Consider the following 20,568-nt stretch of genomic DNA (forward strand, 5'->3'; position numbering starts at 1 on the left):
TTAACAAATTTTTTAAACAAATAAATAGTATAATAAAATCTATAAACTAATCATGATCGAAACGCTTACGAATAACATAAAAGAATTACTCGAATTTAGTTATTTTGTTTCAAGTAATGAAACTTGTCTCTTGTTTCTCATGTTCTGATAAATTTACGATCTTACCGTTTGTGAGAGGACTGCATACGTCAGGATCTATCACAAATATCATTTGAGCCTAATCAGTATCGTATCACTTTATTGCTTGTCATGAAAAAGATAAAACACGTAATACATAGAGAAAATAATTCGGTAAGACAAACTCAAAGCTTAAATTAATTTTCGAGCAATGTACAGGAATACAATCGTAAATAATCGATCAGACTAAAATGTAATAGACGATATTTCTCAGAACTTGGGTTTCAACTTCTAAGTAAAACAGGAGGACAAGATGGAGTAAAGTAAAAGGGGGCTAAAGAGAAATGCAAGATTAACGGGGAATAAAGGGGACGATTATTATAATACAGTGTAATGCCTAATAATTAGTTACTCTTTAAAACAAAACCATGCGCGTGTACCTGCAGCGTTCCCGGAAGCATGTTTTTCACAGAGTTTTACGTAGTAGAGAGAATCACAGATTTCTAAGCTACCTTTCCCACTCTTTCTCCCTACGAAAGAGTATAACGATTTATAATCAACGAATCGATTTGGAAAGTACCGCTCATACTTAGCCTTATCAACAATTCGTAGCTTGATAAAATATGTCTAAACGCGTAACATTGTCACTGCCCGTAACTGATTTCTTATCTCGTGCTGTTGGCCGATAGAGAAGGATAAATATATCTTATTGGAATCGATTATCCGTTGTCGCTGAAGCCGGATGTGTCACTCCTCGCTAAATATACTCGTTTTCAACCACCAACTATATATATGTTCTCTCTCTTTATTTTATTAGCGCTCATCTGCGTCTTATGTGGGAGATAAAGGTATTGTCGATTGTCAGTTTCGTATATTTTTTTATCATGATAAGTGCAATCTGTTGATATAATTCAAGATTCTTCAATGTTCAACAGCCTTGAAATCTGGGGAAACCTGAAGAAAAATTACTGGAGTTGTCGTGACCTGCTACATAATGACTAATCCAAGTACTTCGTATAAAGAAAATTTGAAATACGATCAGCGCTTGCGGCGAGTTGCCGCACTCGACGATGCAATTATTCGTCCCATTCGTCGGTGCTGCAACGACTGCAAGCATCTGATCGTGCGTGTGTGTGCGTTAATTGTGTGCGCTTTTCAGAAAATTCTCCTCCTCTTTAATTTCACTCGAGACGGATTCGAAAACTCGCTCCGTTCGGCGGACGTGATCAGCCTACATCCCTTAGCAGGAGCAGTCGCAAGCACAACGGCGCACGCGCTTCTCACGACGATGAAGAAAGACCTCGTCGGGGACGGAGCGCACGGAACGCGGCTGCACATCTGCAAACAAACAAAAATACTTTATTGTCGATTCTAGAGTTGTAAATTGCTTATTAATATAATATAATACGGTTTTATAATATTAAGAGAATATGTAATAATATATTATATTGCAGAGGACCACACACACATATGTACACCAACCCACATAACCGTAATATTATAATTCTCGTTTAAAATTATCATAATATATCCTTTTAAATTTTATTTACAATGAGGGCGAGTCTCTTCCTCCTGCATAGATTGCTGTTGCTGCTGCTGCTGTTGTTGTTGGTGCTGTTGCTCCTGCTGTTGCTGCATCATCATGTGCGCTGCTTGATGTTGGTCCTGTCGTGGCTCGGCTTGCTGTTCCGCGGACTGACCGTCGGTCACTTCGGCACGTGCTTCCACTGGTACCTCCAAGGACTCAACGGGTCTCAGAGCGAATCTCGGAACCGGGAATGCACGACCTTCCACGACCTAAAGTTTAGAAATGTTCAATATTAATTAAGTTTCTCTTGATTTGATTCTTCCTCAACAACTTGCATACATTTTCTCGTTGAAGTCAGCAATCGAGTAATTCTCAATAACTCTCAATAATATATCATAATTTAATAAAAACAAAATATATTGCAGAAGAAAATTAAGAAGTAGAACATTCACGCGATATCGCTCTTTGTTTCATTTTACCTGATGGATTATATTACGAATCTCTACGGGCACGGGGAAGTTCCTCTCAACATCTTCGCCCTCGTCCTCCGGACCTGGGAAGGGCTTCGCCTCCTGCTGCTCATCGCCACCGTCTGAACGCTGGCGGCCCTTGATGTTCCCGTGCTCGATTAGATTTCTCACCTCCACCGGAAGCGGGAATGACTCCAACGGTATCGGCCGTACGTTTTCCGGGTACTGCTTGAGTTCCTGTTTGCGTTAGGTAATTAAAACGTCAGTAAGAAAATTTAATTTCTTCCTCAGAAATAGCTTAATTTATAATTTATCGTATTTATTTATGTTAAAATACACAATCGAGCTTACCTCACGACGCGCTCCTTCGGGCACCTGTTGCATGGGGAACACTCTGGCTTCGCCGGTGATGTGCTGGATGATGTTCTTGATTTCTAGCGGCACCTGCTGAATAATTCGTCTGATCTCGATGGGAATACCCTGGAAGGGAGAACGCGACTTTTCGGGAGCGACCGGAAGCGGGACGGGCGGCCTCTGTTCTGTCTGCGGGATCATTATAGGTGACTCCTGCGCTATTCTCTGATGTTGCACCTGCGACTCGGACGGCGGCGGGGGAGGTGGCGGTGGTGGCATCATGGCTGAGACTTGTTGCTCTTGGTTGTAGGGGACATGATGCTCAATTGGTTGCTGATACATCATGTGCTGTTGCTGCTGTTGTTGCTGCTGCTGCTGCTGCTGCTGCTGATCGATATCCTGACGAGGCTCCTGAACCATTGGTCGCATTCCCCTCATCGGATCCATTGGGAAGTGGCGCAGTTCAATGGGGATCTGACGCATCTCCATCTGGATTATCGATAAGTAATTTTTATATAAATGAACATAATAAAGTTTATCAAATTGTTACGTAATGTAGACTCAACAAGTTATAATAATTTATACAATTCGGATTTAGTTAAAGAAAGCGTACAATTTTTTACTAGAAATGATTATTTACGCTGATGTTATATAATTAAAACCGCTTTTATACTTTTTGTACTTTATATATATATTTTTTCCAATAAAGTATGGAAAAGTTTGCATTTGTTATCAGAATCAGATTTCTTTTTATATGTGTTAATAAGAAATCAACTTAAAATATTTGTATAAATTCTATAAATAAAAATTAATTTTATTTACGATAATTTCAAGGTTTCATTACATCGACAAGACTTACTTGCGGTCCCATTGGATTGTTCTGGGGTCCCATTATGGACGGCTGCGGGCCCATTCGTGGCGGTCTCATCTCCATGGTCAGCTGTGGAAGATTACGCAACTCAGGAGGAAGTACACCTGGCGGGATGTGATTCAATCCCCGTGGGTCGCTGAGTGGCAATTGCTGCATATCGGGAACATGATACTGGGTGTGTATCTGATACTGATGATAGCCCGGGTTCGGTTCCTGAGACTGAAGGGGAATTTGCACGGTGCCCAGGGGCACGATAATCGGAGTGAGCATTTCCTGCTCCTGTTGCCTGCGAAGCAGAAACAATTGCGGCCAAAACATTATCATCACATCATCTATTTGTTCTATCGGCATGGAAATCTGCATTCTTTGAGATTTTCTTCTCTTTCTCTCTCTCTCTCTATTTCTACATTTCACTTCTTTTTATTACATTGAAGACTGTTTATAAAACTGTTGGAACGTTCAATCACATATAATTTTTCGAGATGACCAATTATAATTATATATAATGATTTTACGAAAAAATCTTAATTGTATTAATTACATTTCTCAGATAATTATTCTCTTGATAACTTGATTTATCTTTTGCATTATTACGTACTCTTGATTGGGACTGCCCGACTCGCAAAGAATGGCGACTCGCTCGCCGCTCAGTCTCTGGAAACGTTGCGGATCGGTACTGTTCTCCAGATTATTGTCATTGGTTCCGTCCATCACTTCATCGGCTCGTCGTCGTTCAACCACGCAGGAAACTCTGCTACGAGCTTGTTGAATCAGCGTCTGAAAGACACAGAAGCAGTTTCAGAAATTATTCGCGAATTCAATTTTCATTTTTATAGAAAACCAGATTTTTATAGAATTTTTACTGGTAATTATTAGAACGCATACGCACGATCCCATAGAATTAAATTATGTATAGTGATGTATATAAAATTATGTATATTTACGCCTGCAATGTCGTCGAGATCCAGTTGAAGCGGAAGTTTAATGTGTACAGGGGGGAATTCGTCGTCCTCGTAATCGTCATCGTCATCGCTGTCACTGCTGTCGTTGTCGGATTTCGAACCATTCTCTCCTTCTCCTTGGACTTTCATGTCCTTGGTGTCCGGCTCGACCTCCTTCTTCACTGGCGCAGTGAGGCTTTGCAAAGAATCCTTCGATTCGACGGAGTCCTGTGAGCAGAAAGATTCTCTCTCAATTCCAAAGAATATTTATCGAAACTAGTGTTACAAGTACTATTTGCGTTACCACAATTATCGCACAGATACAGATAATTTTATTTCTGAAACTGAAATTTTGATAATTTTATTTCTGAATTTCTATTTATTTTATTTCTGTATTTTAAAGCTGATTAAATGATACTTGCAAATTGAAAGTTGCTCGTTGAATTATTAAGGGGGGAATCTGGTTTAGGAGCCCGAAAAATACATAATTTTTAGGAATTTTTTAAAGTAGGTAAAATAAAAGCAATTACTCCCACACTTTTAGAATATATTATTGTATATTTAAACTACAAAAATTAATTTTTTGGATTAAAAATATAGCCGTTAAGCTGATGAAACAGGAAGATGCTTGTAACGCCTCGCCGCTGCAGTTGGTTCATTGTGTACATTCTGGAGAGCGTAAATCTTGTGTGAAACAAACGATTCAAAGTTTTTTATTAATTTTACATAATTACCTTCGAAGTGAACCTAAAAAACCAAAAAAATAACGAAAATTGAGAAACTGACACGATTCTGGAAAAAATTTTCAGTTTTCATGAAAAAAAATTTCGTATTTTAGTGCAAAAACTAGTCTAATTAAATTTTTTTTACTCTGTTTTAGGTTCACTTGGTAAAGAAATAAATAACGAACAAAATGAGCTGAGATAGAACTCGATCGGTTAATTAGATTTTTCTCTATCGTGTACACAAGTTTAGAAAATACGGTTTTGAGAAAACATCATTTAAAGGTTTTGCAACCGAAAAGTATAATGTTTTGATAACTTACAGCAGTCGTAGGTTAATCAGCAATTTCTACTCCATACAGGAGCCCTTCAACTTCCTCATAAAATTCATTTTGTACCATTTGACTGACCTCGATTTTTTGGACCCGGTAAAACAGATTCCCCCCTTAAATTTAATTATAAGAAATGAAAAAAGAAAACAATCGCGTTATACATGTGTTGTCGAAAGTTCGTATCTGACAATCTACAAGTTTAGCGATGCATCGATATTTTCTCTCGCGAGATCATGATCTTTCCTATCGGTAATTACGCTCTATTAAAAGCTAGACGATCACTGTTTCTGTGCATGAAACGAGGCTTACGGTCACAGCTCTTCCTAATATGCGAGAGAAACTCGAAAAGCGAAGGAAGACGGGCATTCCTCGCGGCTTCGAAAGCTGTATAAACATCGCCAATCATCGTCCGTTGATGCAACGTCTCCCGTCTTCCTGGTCGCGACATCGCGGGTCAGTGAAAGCGAACTCGCTTTACATTATCGCGCTGTAATACGCGACAACGCGAGCGCGAAAATGTTTCAATAAATTACCATTCGTTTCGAAAAGACGTAACAGGTAGATTCTCGAAAAGTGTCGGTTGCTCGCGTTTGCAACGCTCGGTTTTACGTTGCAAAATCGTCCGATAGGAGGTAACAGACGTTAAATTAGAGTCCTTCGCAATATGTCGAAACGAAATCCTGCCGACAAATATCAATATGCGAAACTTTCCTCCCGTATGCGTGGTTGATTGCCAATGGATGATTATGGTTCCGTGCGAGAAACGCACGTTGCAATCGTACAATCGTACGAATCACAGTGATCGCGGTTGTTTTGCGATGACCACCGATGACTTCTGGGATGTTCGTTAACGCAATGGATTGTCGCAATCTCGGAGGTTCTTAGATTCCTCAGCGGTCTTTCTGCGACCCAGGCAGCCGATTTTATGAAAGAAAAAAATGAAATGGAGAGAGAAAACTGTCTCCTAATCTGACTTGAGAGAAAATGAGGATTGTAAGCAATCACTGATCTTATTTATGATAATATATATTTCTTTCTTTCTCTCTTTTTTTCTTTTCTAGATTATCATACAATATAAATTTCATCTTAATTACATAATTATACAATATCATTAATATCGAGGTTGCCACTTGCAACAAGTTGCACTACATTAAAATGCTTGTTTAAAATTTACGTTACTGTGTAACGAAAGTTGGCTGAAGAAATGCAAACGAGAATACGATTGTCCGAGCACTTTCCACTCGGGGAAATTGCTCAGGATTTAGAAATGATTTCACGACAGTCCGCACGAGTAACGGACTGCAACTTCATGCGATCGTCAAGCTAGTTCGGAACGATGCCAAACGGTAAGAGTTGAAGATATCTGGAGCATTTACGGTGACATTCTAGCGACTCAGCTTGCACGTCAATAATTGCTTTCTCAAACGTGAGACTCATTTTAACTCATTATGTTTTAAGCCAAGTGTAATAGTATTGCTTTCCCAGGCCGACAACTAATTCTTGAGATTCAGTAAATTTCAGGCGCAAGAGAAGAAAAGCTGACTTACTAGAGTCACTTTTTAGCTCCTCAAAGCGCACAAGTTCTCACATCAAAGAGAATAATGATAATCTTTTGCATCTTTATTGCATGCCGCAATTCTCACTCTGAAATATCCATGATATATAATAACGGATAACAATCCAGATAATAATCGGACAGTCAATCAAATCGCGGTTGCTGAATGATTCCTTCCACATCTTCACGCTTATCTCGCGTGCTAAAAATCGCGCTGAAAAAAAAAATAATACATGTCATCGCTCGCTTGGTTTGCTGCATAATTGTTACGTACGCAGCGACTATGCCCGTGTATTGCGATTCAGCGCGAAATTATCCCGTAGAAAAAGGGAAACCCGCGCGTTTCCAGTCCACGCCCGCTCGCGGGATTCACGGAGCGTGCGACATGGAAGAAACCATAGCAATTTGCCGCAGCGATGACTCTGCCGGATGGCTTTCTTTAGAAAACGCGCCGATCAATTAACGAGCAATTACGGCCAATTATGGCGCTACCTATCGTCTTTAACACGTAGTTTACGTGGCTCTGACAATGAGTATTGTACGTGTTTTCGCGGCATAACTGCATGCGCTGCGATTCGACATGCTTTCAATTCGCGAAGAAAAATGGGTATATATATAATCTGATTTTTTTATCTACGAAATTGGGCAATCAATTGCACCGTTACGTTTGTGCTCCGAATTTCAGTTGTGTCAATTTTATATATGTTATATGTCTAATTTTTAATTTTAATTTTAAATATTTAAACGCGTGCGCGAAGTAATCTGATCAAAATTAATGAACGATTAATTCTTCTGGTGCATTTCTTATAAAAGTTGTATGATTTCTAGCCGAGTTGTTTTACAAGTATCAACGTCTCAACACTAAAGCAGTCGCTTTTCTTCATTCGTCCTTCGCTGTGATTAAAACCATTATATGTAATTATGACTTACGGAGGGAGTAGCGCGCAGATACTTGAATAAACGCAATACTCTACATAAGGCATTCTGCGAGAGAGCTAAAAATATATATCCAAGGTGTGTCTGTGCACCGTTTCCTTCGCGTTTTATAATACAATATCGCGTTACAACTCGCTTCGTACCTAAACGGTGATTCGATAGAATCGATGGTAAAAGAAACTCGTCTGGATGCATTCATTAACGTCGATGGCCATCTCGATAGACGTGCTGATAAAAAAGGAAGAGGAGAATTGATCACAACAACGTTACGTTACCTCTGAGACAGGTATGAGTCAGGATTCTATTTTCTGCCAATGACAGAATGACAGAACGCGCGGATATTGTCGGATATCACCGCGCCGACTTTACCTTTGTCAAACGAAAGAGTGCAACAATACAGTTAGCAGTCGTCGAGAGAAAATCTTTTTAGAGAGCGTTCACCTCTCGGCGAGCGCGCGAGCGCGCAACCAACAACCCACTTTCGTCGCGGTGCGTTTTCCAAGAGTCTGCTCGCTCGTCGCGAAGCGACGAGAGAATCGCAGCATCCCGAAAGCGCGGCGATCATTTGATCCCGTCGTCCTCGTCGAGTAATTAAATGGTAGAGTTAACGGCTTTCCTCCGCGATTCAAGCGTTATCTTCTTCTTTGTCAGCTTCGTTTTTAATAACACTTTATGGCAGTACGTTTTCCCGTAATTGTCAAGAATTCCTGGAAAATATGAGACCTTTAGACCGCAGATTTACTAGCTATGCAAGCGAGGGAAACATCAATGCGATTTTCGTTGCAGACAAAATAGGCACGTATAAATATCTGTGTGGACACTTCGCCTTATGAGGAAACAGACGTGTAACGTCCACTTGTCAAACAATTTCCGTCCGTTGCAGATTAACAGAAAACAGTTACGAAATCGGAGATAATTTGCGACGGAGATGTACATGGGATCGTTAATTTGCGCGTGTGACTCATCGAGAATTAAAGGTACTGCGAGAATGAGGATCTTTAAGACGACGCGGACTCTAAAGCGAGACAAACCGTCCATTTAAGTAACGTAGTCTCGGGGAAATCTTTTTTTGCCGACATTGCAAAATCATTGGTGATTAATGCCAAGGCGATTAAAACCGCGAGTTGTGACTGCGTTCTTTAAATATACATGAGCACTCTTGATGTACGATTACGCTTGATAACAGAATGACTTCCTTGGAATGGAAGAAATTTCTTGGACGCAGCGATAAACTCTATTTAAACGCTATTTTACATCAATCATTTAACGGTAATTAATCTTGCAGAATTAGTTAATATATTGTAATATAATAAAATAATGTCCTTTATTTAATTGTTCTTCTTTCAGCCAATTATTTTTCGGCCAAAAAATTTCGCAATTTACCGAATCGCTTATGGATCGAAATAAGGTTCATATAAAACTGACAAGCGTTGAAGTAGCGCGATTCATTCGCACGAGCTAGCGAACTCGCCCGATTTCGTTGACCCCACGATGACCGATTTTCACCTTTGCGCGTCCGTTACAAGCCCCCAGTGCTTTGCGTTCGGGGCATTACCTTCTCGCGCCTAAACCGATCTTACTTTCTATCGACTGCCATAAGCGGACCGGAAATGGTCGTTATGGTCGCGTTACTTGCGAGCAATCAGTCGCAACCACGACGACGAACGTTGGACGTGGTTGCTAATCGGGAAATAATCCATTTACTGGATTTCACTGAGGCCAAGGAAAAAGTGCGCGCGTTCTGTCTCTCGCCCGAGGCGATTCCCCGTCGACGATTTGATTTCGTAATCACGCTGCTGACAGCAAAAGTGTCAAAGAACTGTGCGTGGAATTAGATGTGCAGTCGTTAAAAGAATGGCGAACGGTTAATGTAATATAATTGTTATAACGATCAGTAGTACGATACAATAACCGTTTTGTCAAGATACGCTAGTCTAATTGCTTTAAATAGAATGACTTTCCCGCGATTTGTTGGAATTGCTGTCGCGAGAATGCCGATCATATCCGATGGAAACACATGCGAGGCTCGTGGAAACAATCCAATCTGAGAGAGCCGAGTTTCTCATGAACGAGAGAAATTGATTACGTTTGGAGGAGAAACCATGTTGGGTGATCGAGCGCGCTGCTTCCGCGATGTTCTGCGATTGTTCGATGAATATACGAGGCTCGTCTAACGGAAGTCGAACGCTGGGCGATGGAGCGTGCTGTGCCTGTTCACGAGCGATGCTCGTGGGTAAAATCGTGGATAAAAAAACCCGAGCGCAAGCTAGCGTTCGAGAAACGAGAAATTTTTCAATATTTTACATTGGAGTCATCATATTCATAGAGGAACGATCCGCAGATAAATAGAAATTAATTAATGCCTCTAATAAATAAAACGGCGATAATTTCTGTCGAATTTTGCGCGTTTGTCGGTTGATGTCGAAAAGACAAAGTATTATTTTTGCTGAAAATCTTCCATTAAAACGAAAAAAACGTGAACTCCGTTCATGAAGCCGATCCACGATTGTCGCCAGTTGCTCAAGATGACAGTCGCGATCGTACTCGTTACAAGTGCTCATTATAAATGGTCGTTACAAATTCGCAGACACAGTGGCTGCGCTGGTCGATTCGCGCTTACTTGCGAGTCACACGCGAGGAACGCAAGCTGAATTACGTAATTCCCGCGGTTGCGGTTCTCCTTGAACGCGCGGCTCCTGGCACCGCTTCGCGCCAGTTTCTTCAGCTGCGTTTCCTTTTCTGCACCGGTACGACCGGCGCGCGGCGTATATATACGCTCGTATTCGCCGCGGGCAAGCGGAGAATGCAAGCTTCTTCGAAATCGCGAGACGACTTTAAACCGATGGATTTAATCGCCTGTTGTCCGCCACGTTTCTCGCCACTGCACCGCCTCCTTCCGCTCGCGGTGCAGAGAGAGAGATCGCAATTTATTTATGATGCGATTTATGATGCGTGAAAAAAATCGCGCTCTTTTTATTTACGGCACATGCGCGCTCCACGTGAACTCGTCAGTCAGCTGGGCAGCTTGTAAGATATCGTTCTGGACATCGTTTAGTACCGCACATACACATATAATTATAGATACGTCGGATATAATCTTGCGAAGATTTACGAGCTGATTGTACTCGCCCGCGCTATGAGCTCGTGAGCGAAAGTAACCTGCCGATATGATCGCGATATGATCCGTGGTGGATGAAATGCTATAAAGATATACGGAGAGATTAGAGGCAGAAGTGATCTGAATCTCGCTCGTGATATTAAGATAACTTTCGTATTTTCACAAGCATATAAGAGCCCGACGGATTTGATGAATGTAGAAATCAATATTTTTAAATTTTCTGTTAATTTTTGAAATTTATAAATGTATGAATTTTTCTCGAATCTTTATGATGAACGATGAAGTGCAAATTGAAGCGCAGATGAAACGGGCGAGTTTTATAACATTTCTGTAAAATTTCGAGTTGTTAATATTTAAATGAGAAAAGACGAGAAAAAAAAATGTCAATTTCCTGTTCTCGAACGACCAAGTACTGGTACTCGCTTTACGTAAGGCGCGCGCGTTCTCAATTTCTCCGACGAGCAAGCCGATGTGTAATCCTCGTCGCGTGCTGCATAGTAAAAGTCGAACGATAATAATGCAACGGACGGTCGGCGATGGTTTCCCAGCCGAAACTCCAGTGTTTCTGCCACATTGAATGCCTAACCGTGGCTAACGATGACGATTCAGTCGTATTTCGCGGGACTTTCTCACGAATACCGCGCGCGCGACGATGGAATTATTTTTATTGTATCCGACAATTGTAGTTTGCGCGTCAGTTCAAGCGAACCTCCCTCTCTCTTCTTTTCAACACGAGCTGCACAAAAATATGCTCGTAAATAACTCCACGCTTTCTAAATTTCTGACACTTTATGCTTATTCATTCATTAGCATCTGACCATGCATAATTCTCACCCGGGCGTCGCTGCACTTTCTTTGTCGTCGCGACGCATCGCGTCGACCGGCAAACGCGCAAAGTTCGATATAGGAATTATCAAGAGAAACAGAAAACGCAATGCTGTGGGAAAGAATCGATCGTTCAGTGATTTTCCAAGAAGTATATACCTCGCGATTATGTAACTGCCAGAGGAAAACAGGAAAGCCTGAATATTCACGCTGGAATATCATTATAATTTCCTGCAGCACACTCGTGTGAATATTTTATATTTAATAGAAGGAGAAAATGCTACACCTAAAATATACATATTCATTTGCAAGGAATTAATGTTAGCGAACGGTCATAACGGTAAAAACGGTATGATACGAACAATTATGCTCGAACAATTCTTAGTTGCGCGAGTGACACATAATTTTGTAATTACAATGTTTTTCCTGCAGAAGATTGCACGTCGCGATTTTACAGTTGTTTGACTCGTCGTGATACAACCTGGCAATTTATCTCCATTTATTCCTGGATTGAAATACTATTTTCTCGAAGAGCGACATTATTTCCTCGTTAACAGACTTTCTTCACGGACTCTTGCTGCAATATAACCGAGACTCGCGCGGGAGACGTTCCGATTGCCAATAAATTCTGCCCATCGCCGGGAGCGGTAAATCGCATTTTGCGGTTGAAGCGGTTGAAGGAATCGATAATTATGACAAATCTCGATAATCCCTACAATAGCAATTTTAAGGCAAACTCGGCATAACAGTAATCAATTGGAAACGATCTATTCTCTTATGGCGTATAAAATATTTTATAATCCTAAATGAAGAAATGTTATCTTGACAGAGATTGAATGCCAATAAGACGATTTATGTTGGAGAAATTTGCCTCGAGATCGACTCGAATTGACTCGACGAATTGATTGAAACGACGTCCATTGGAAACAAAAAATTTCATACGATATTATTACATATAACACGTCACATCGTGTTAATCGTGACTTCGAAGCATGTGCTTTGTTCAACCGTCTGCGGAAGCAAATTTGCAGATTTCTTCTTCGCAGGCGAAGACGGGCGTTAATTGTATTAGCGAGACGGCGTTAACGTTTCCCTTTTCCTACTTTCGATCGTAAAGTTCGATCGTGGGTCCACTGAAATTGACGTGACGGATTGTCTGATGATCGGCGGAACTCTGTTGTCGAATCTGTCGTCTTTTACGATCGTAACGTTGTGAAAATCTAGAAATCGCCGTGGTGGTCAGCATTGGTGAACGGCTAACAAGCTGAAAGCCGGCGGCGACGTCGGCACCGTTTTTACGTCAAACGGCATGTTGCTTTAATCTACTTGAGCAACAATTAAACCGTCGAGAAATCCGTCGATATGAACGCGGTTACTTTCGCCGCCACGAAAAGGACTCGCAGGACCGTCCGGCACGATTTCTCCGTAAAGACCGTGATCCGAACGACGATTACCACTTAATCGTGCACTCACCAATTTTCGGAAAACGGCGGATAACGGTATCGGGAAAGTTGCCGGCAATCTCCGTTTCGTTATTACTATTAGCCTTTCTTTTTCATGCTCGTCTCTCGTGCACTTACCTTGAGCTCAAGCCGCGGTTGTCGATGATCTTCGCGTTTGCGTACATGACGTATCTTTCGACGTTCTTTAACTACTCGTCTCATTATCTTCCATTGTATCAAAACGAAATTCGCTTATATGTTCGTCAGGCATTTGTTCTTACCTGCACCAGTGCCTCCGGCTGCAGATGCTTCAGGAATTCACCTTGCGACTGATACGTCCCGGCGATCTGCTGTTGCTGCTGTTGGAGCTTCAGCTCGGCCTGCATGGCCGCGATCGCTTCCGGCGTGCACGAGGCTCTGGCCTGCACCCAAGACCCTGCCAGGATGAAGCTGCCGAGCACCACGGACATCGTGATCAGAGTGATGGCTGCGATCCTTGCGATCTGAACCGCCGTGCTCTTCGGAGGTCTCATGTATGCCTGCAAAGAATTTGTATATAATGTCACATATACTTACATGTTTTATAATTATATGTGAAAGAAGAGAACGCGTTTATTTATCTCATCGTTGATGAAAAAAAGCATTTCTCTTATCACAGGATCGACAGCAAATGAGCCGAGTTTCGCGGGAGGCTCTCTCGCATTTTGATATTAAGCAGTTTCAGAAACGACAATAGCGAAGGGAACGTCAAAGGAGAGCGTGAAACGACAAAAGGCCTCGACTCGGTTGGTTAACCAGCGTGAAGTCCGGTGCCGCTGTGTGCGTTCAGAAGGATACCAACACCATTTCGTGACAAGTGTGATAGACAGAAGCGTGTGTACGAACAAGCGCGTATATGTGGATCGTACAATACATGAACAAATCGCGCTTTACCACAAATTCCCGCAGCAATTATATCCACAAAAGAGAGGGAGAATGATTATGTAAATTCCCGACGAGTGTTATTAATGCGCCTCGTCGATTCGGCGGAACTTCTGCTAGAATACTGCGGTTTTCCTCGTCGATAGCGGAACGCTCATGTAAGCGTGAGGTCGTGAGGTGTAAATAAATTTTTTTACTGCATACGGTAGGTCAGAGATGCACAACATTTTCAACTTTTCGATACCACGATTCGATATAAAAATTCTATCGATCTATCCTCGTCGATCCTTTGCAAAAGGACGCGCACGAGCCAGACCAGTAAATTAGATGGTATCAGATAATATTTTACACGACGGGTATAATCGCGTGCATAATTAAATAATAACATTCAAGCCGTTCGGGGCCATTCGAGTGACGTATCCGCAGTCGAGTTAACGGCGGCTGAAAATACACACCACCACCGTCATTCAACTCCTTCGAGAGCAAGCCTCGGGTTGAGAACAAGGCACGATAAAATACATCTGACGCGTGTGCTAACTGTACCTTGACATTATTATAGCGTGTCTCGTACTCGTTTCGACGCTCGACGCCTTTGTAGATCATAGACACGTTCGCAGTTCTACGCCGACTCGTTCATCGCGCTTCCCCGATCCCCGATATTATGTAATTATCGTGGCTGTATCGTAGCGTTCAGGATGCACGTCCACACGAACGTCGCATCCATCTCGAATCTCGGAGAGGTGCACTTCCAGGCTGGGTCGCACCAGCTGTGCGCCGCGATGCCGTTCTCCGATCGACGACTCTTCGGGATCGCAAAACGGGATAGTTCCGTGCCGATACGTTTTTATCTCGATCGCGAATCGCCAACACGCTGGGAGCTACCTCGACTACACTCCGACGAGAACGGAAGTTTTCCTCTACACGGGAGATGAGACTTGCACCACAGACTGTACTCGTACATACAATTCGTAATGACCTCGATGTGGATGGACGACTCGGGTGAGAGGCTTCCAAGAGATAGTAGGCCATCCGAGGCTGGCTTTATGCCGCGATCTGCCTGACAAAAGTAAATAGCTGCTTCGTTGCCAGGCACTCCCGAGACGTAAAAATAATTATTCCATTTTCAGGACAAAATTTGTCGGTGTGTACTCGCTGTGAGACAGACCGTATACATATATTGAGTATCCTTGGGATAGACTACGAAAAATGCTGTGAGATAATCGCTGATCGCCGCCAAACCGATCGATTCAAGAGGAACGAAAACAATCATAGTCCCATTTCGTCGAATTTTAAAATTTTAATCGCATATATTATTCCACAATGTAATTAAATAATAGCCTTTACAAATGTTTATTAAACCAAAACAGCAATGAAAAGTATCTTATAAATGTTCAACAAAATTTAGAAAAAATAATTCTAATGTAGTGCGCAAAAATATATTAAAAAATAAAAAATGTACGAGTAACGAATGTAATAGATATTAATAAAATTATCTTGCATAAAAACTTAATAATGTTACTTGCTAATCGGTAGCTCTGGAAAATCGTGGAGCGTATTCGAAGGTGACAATCATTCTCGAAGACCGTAATTCCCATATCGTGATCGATATACGATCTGAGACATCAATAATGTTTTGCACTTTCCCTCTAATATGCATACCAGTGCATGATAGAGGTTGCATGTTTGAATTAACAAATGAAAGCAACGTTTCAAGTCATTATTAACCCCCTTAAACTGTTGAGCGCTCGTGGACGTTTCTTTTGTTTCACATTCATGAGTACATGAAAAATATAAGAGAAAATCTCTGAAACACTGCCATTTTAACATTTAAAACTCCTCTGTGCGTTATTTAAACATCACGTATTTTAATCTCAGACTTTCTCCAGCATAAAACTATCTTCTTCTCGATGTTTTCTACTTATCCATCATGCACGCGCCGATCTCTTCAAGAAAACTACACTACTATCGTCCGATCTCTTCAAGAAAACTACATCCAAGAGAAGAATTTTTAGAATTTCACAAATTCGCGAGAAATTCGTTTTCGCCTGCGTGTTCCTTGCATTTAATTGGAAAATACGACAGTAGACGAATCAGCAAAATTAAATAAACATTTACCGGACGAGGCAATTAACGGTTGCGGAAAGAAGTCCGGCTCGAATCTTCCGTTTCCACGAACGTCAAAGTTTGTTTTACCTTACGTAACTGTCATCCGTAACGCGTCACGCGCGAACAAATAAACGTGCAAGAGAAACGAAAACGCGGAGGTGTCCAGGGACGAATATCCTCTTGCCCAAGCATTTTATTTGCAAGTCAGATGGACGAGCGAAATGTACCGAGTCACAAGAGCGATCAGAGAACGTTTCGCCAAGTCGCCTGACTTTGCGCTGCGTCCCAAAAGCCGAAATCGCAAAAAATAAATAATTGATGTAACGTCACGGTCGAACAATTGATATAATTATTGATATGATTATCGGCAATTGATATAATTATTTTTACGTTAAACGCCAGCGAATTTAGCAACTCGCCGGTACGCGACGTTATTGGATGAAAACGCGCTGTCATGCCGGCGATACGCGTGACGGAGCGATCATTGTTGCTGACGGCGTAGGCGGAAGCGGCCTTCTGCTGCATGCGGGAGGGAATGGCACATGTAAAAATTAAGGAAATACGTTTTTCCTTGCGGGGTGTTACTGTGTCCGGCGTGCACCGGCGTGCAAACGCGTGCGCCGCGCTCGTTTCGTTGGATATTAATTCCGGGCTCATGCGCGCGTTGAAATCACCGGGAAGTTCAACGCGCAACGCGCGAATTAAATCCCGGCGAATGAATGGCCGGTGATTGCTCAACAGCGGCACGAAGCACGAAACGTTTCGGGCCTCGTGCTTCAACAACAAGCCTCACGGAACATTATCTCACGGAAAATATTATTTAACGGGACAGATTGTTTGGAAAATGAATCGAGTTACTTTGCGCCCCTGCGACTTCCGGTTCGCCAAGATTGCGATTACTAAATCCGGATCGCGGGAGGAGGACAGGACAGCTTACGATGTCGAATTCGGCGTTCAAGGCCTGCGCTGAATTCATAAGCATGGCACGTATTTTGTGGACGCGTCATCGCGGCGACAGAACGAGTTTCGAAAGCTACGTTTCGCTCCTCGCGTGTGAGGTTGTTCGATCTTTCTCCTTTTACGTTTACTCGAACGGTATCCTACGCAGTAAATCGTTTTTTACCCGCACAAACGCGACTCCTTTGGACAGGAAAGATGCTCTTCTTGGTCGGATTAAGAAGCTAATAAAAAGCAGATTGCCTACATCCTCGATGCGCGCTCGTATCTCTGTATCTCACAAGTTGAGCACGTTGTATCGGGTTGTAACATTCGTCCCGTTTTTTTAAGTGTTCTTTATAATATATATTCGTTGTTAAAAACACTGAACAAACAGGATGAATATATATATATTACAAGCCAATAACAACCCATGCTCACGAATCTTTCTGAAAACATCTTTTATGATCTCGTAACGACAGACTAACAGCCGTGCTTTTTCCCAAACTCTCTCGCCGGCCAATTAAGCAGTCATCTTTTAACGACGACACGTTCGTAATCACCGCGCAGGGTTCTCTCCGGCACGGAAACGTAAATGTGTGCTGAGAGTCGCACACTTTTGCCACTGTAATCATCGTAATTAATTCCACTATCATCGCAGAACAGAACTCGCTACGTTTTCACAGCTGCGTCGAGCGGTATCCTTAACTCCGCACACGCGTCATTAGCGCATTTTCTAGAAAAAGAGACGGGTTATTAGCGGAATATGCATTCCGCTTTTGTGTCGACTTCCCGCACAGTCTTCAGAGATCCTCCGCCTTTTCGTGCACATCGACGCGCCGACGGGAATTCGCGCATTTTCATTTTACAGCTCGAAGTAAGCAATGATCAAGTTGGTTACGCACATTTTCGCGATTTGACAATTATTCGTGTTATCCGATATTGCCTTTATTTGCAAATTAAATTCGGCATATTCATTGAAGGCGCAAGCAAAGCGTACTCCGAGTACATTACGCAATGCTGGCGTGATATCAATCGGCGAAACGCTGCGTTTGCATTCCGATCGCACTCACATTCGACTCAGACCGCCGATTTGGAACGTGAAATTAATACGATCGACGGACTTAATGCACGCCACGTAATAAGCACTGTCTCGCGGTGTCGCTTCGACGATCGTCTGCGCGATCGTCTACCGAGCAAAACTCGATTACGTTAATGATGAATATTCTGTAAATATAATAGTTATTTTCGAGGCGCAATATTCGTATTAGCCATTCATACGTAGCGAGGCCTCGTGTCAATATGGCGAATTTGCATAAAGATATCTGCAGTGATGCATATACATACACGCTTCTAGGCAATCTTCGTCGACCGAGTGTTCGTTCACGACCCACTTTCTTTCCGCAGAGTTTTCAGAATTGAAATAAAATGATCGGGTCTTCAGGAAGCGTTCGCACATTTGCATGTTTAATTTGACAATTGCAGGAATACGGACCATGAATAAAAAGCCGATTGATCATCATTACCATGATGACGGAGGTATATAATTACGTAAACGCCAGTATGGTGTGGAGTACGCATCATTCCGGCCGGCAAACAAAGGGCACCACACACGAAAGATCCCGCGAGTAATTTCTTTGTTACAAGCCGTTCATTACAGCGACCGATGCTCAATTACAGCAGAATGCCGATTTTCGAAACGCAGTTATTTCCACACTACGCAATATTACGCTATTTCCCAATCCAGCAATGGTCATGCACCTCTATGGAATTATTCGTCGTTGGTTCTAGTCAGAATTTTTACAACAATGACAACACTTACGCGTGCGTTAAAGGCACAATAATTTTCTTCAGCTATATAATTTTTACCATGAAAAAGTGTATACTGGTTCGCAGGCAGGTAAATTTATAAAAGCGCGAAACCGCGCGCGTGCAACAAATCTGGAGTCAGCGAATCGGATATCGTCGAAAAAGCAGCGTATCGCAGACTTTAATTTCTACCAATTTCAAAAATAAAAAATTCCACGGTCGATATGGATTTGTTTCCCTTGGCCAAATACACCGAGCTAAATTTATTCATTTATATTTAATAATCGTGAGTAACAGCTTGTCTCTCGATTTCCAAAAGATGTAATCAATTTATAACACGAGAGTTGATTACAGAAATTAATTCCAGAAAATTGAAACTCAATAGGAAGCTATTCCTAGCTTCTTCCGCCAAGGAGAAATAAATTCCAGATCGATCGGTATTATCCATTAAAGGACGATCCCTCATCCAGGATCATCCGGGACGGTTTTTGCTCGTCGTTACTGTGATTCTAATTTCTAAAGCCGATCTCTGTGTCTGATCCGCTTACCGGTGGCGGCTCGGCGGTGGAGTAGACCTCGCTGGGCGCGTAATGGCTGTGGGTCTGCGGCATCTTCTCGGAGACGACGGCGACGGTCGCCAGGGAGTCCGGCTGTTCCTTCTCCATCTTCGGCTCGCCTCCGCGGTCCTGCACGAGCCACGTAGCACAAAAACGACCCGGAGAAACGTCAGTCTCTCTTTCTCTCTCTTCCTCTTCCTCAGCCGACTACCCCGACGATCGATGATCAATAACTGCCTCTCTCTCTTTCTCTCTCCCTCTCTCTCTCTCTCTCTCTCTTTCCCTCGCTCCGATACACCACCACGATCTCGCTGGCTCGACGGGTCGACGAGCAGTGAGCGTCGAGGAAGCGCCAGCACCGCTAGCTTAGAGATGCCCCCACCGGCGAGGTACCTTCGGCTACGTTACCTTCTGGTACCAAGGTGTACCTCTGTGCCGCGCCATCACCGCTGCTGCCGGTGCTGGGTGTTCTCGTTGCCAGACTTTCTAAACACCGTATGTGTGTGTGTGTGTGTGTGTGTGTGTGTGTGTGCGCGCGCGCGGCGCACGCGCGTGCGTCTGTATGTATATGTGTATGTGCGGGCACGCGCGAGTGAACGCGTGAGCGGGAGCTCTCTCGCACTCGCTCGCGGAAACGTGCACCGCGCATCGCGCGGCCCTGCACGTGAACGGGTGATGGGGAGACGGTGCGGCGTAAGTTTCTTCCTTTTCCTTTTTTTTAATCAGGATGAATAATCACGCGGGACCGGTGGTTGATCGAGCGGGGTAGGAGGGCGCTATATGATTGAGGGAACGCGTTGGAGAGCGTCACTTAGGTGTGAACGGTTTTTTTGCGACAGTTAATCACGTGCGTGCAGAAATGACACTGTCGCTCATTCGCTCCCCGCAGTTTGCAGGAAGCGACAAGCGGAGAAGGTAAACAAGTTCATATTGCAACGATAGCATATGGCAGATCGTGTGTCTATCTATTGGGTTGGGTAACATAAATATATTCATCCCGTTTTTTAAATGTTTTTAGTAATATGGGT

The 20,568-nt window shown here is 42.8% G+C and overlaps 1 protein-coding gene across 1 annotated transcript; it reads right to left on the reverse strand.

The window, feature by feature from the left end:
- Positions 1-212: 212 nt before the first annotated feature.
- On the reverse strand, positions 213-19,899 carry LOC105276116 (putative uncharacterized protein DDB_G0271606). Its single transcript, XM_011333475.3, has 9 exons — positions 19,532-19,899; positions 13,493-13,750; positions 4,285-4,509; positions 3,939-4,117; positions 3,329-3,626; positions 2,467-2,958; positions 2,125-2,352; positions 1,668-1,914; positions 213-1,455 (listed from the first exon to the last, which is right to left on the reverse strand). Exons 1-9 carry the CDS (start codon positions 19,646-19,648, stop codon positions 1,358-1,360), a joined length of 2,142 nt encoding a protein of 713 aa, XP_011331777.2. The 5' UTR covers positions 19,649-19,899; the 3' UTR covers positions 213-1,357.
- Between the last annotated feature and the right edge of the window lie 669 nt (positions 19,900-20,568).

Source organism: Ooceraea biroi, chromosome 9 (assembly GCF_003672135.1).
Source record: "Ooceraea biroi isolate clonal line C1 chromosome 9, Obir_v5.4, whole genome shotgun sequence".
NCBI classification, from domain to species: domain Eukaryota; kingdom Metazoa; phylum Arthropoda; class Insecta; order Hymenoptera; family Formicidae; genus Ooceraea; species Ooceraea biroi.

Excerpts from the sequence above, each read along its gene's own strand:
- LOC105276116 (XM_011333475.3), bottom strand. The coding sequence starts at position 19,648 with ATGGAGAAGGAACAGCCGGACTCCCTGGCGACCGTCGCCGTCGTCTCC. Across the intron at positions 2,959-3,328 it reads ACAATCCAATGGGACCGCAA|ATGGAGATGCGTCAGATCCC; the intron begins GTAAGTCTTGTC and ends TCGATAATCCAG. Across the intron at positions 1,456-1,667 it reads GGAAGAGACTCGCCCTCATT|ATGTGCAGCCGCGTTCCGTG; the intron begins GTAAATAAAATT and ends GTTTGTTTGCAG.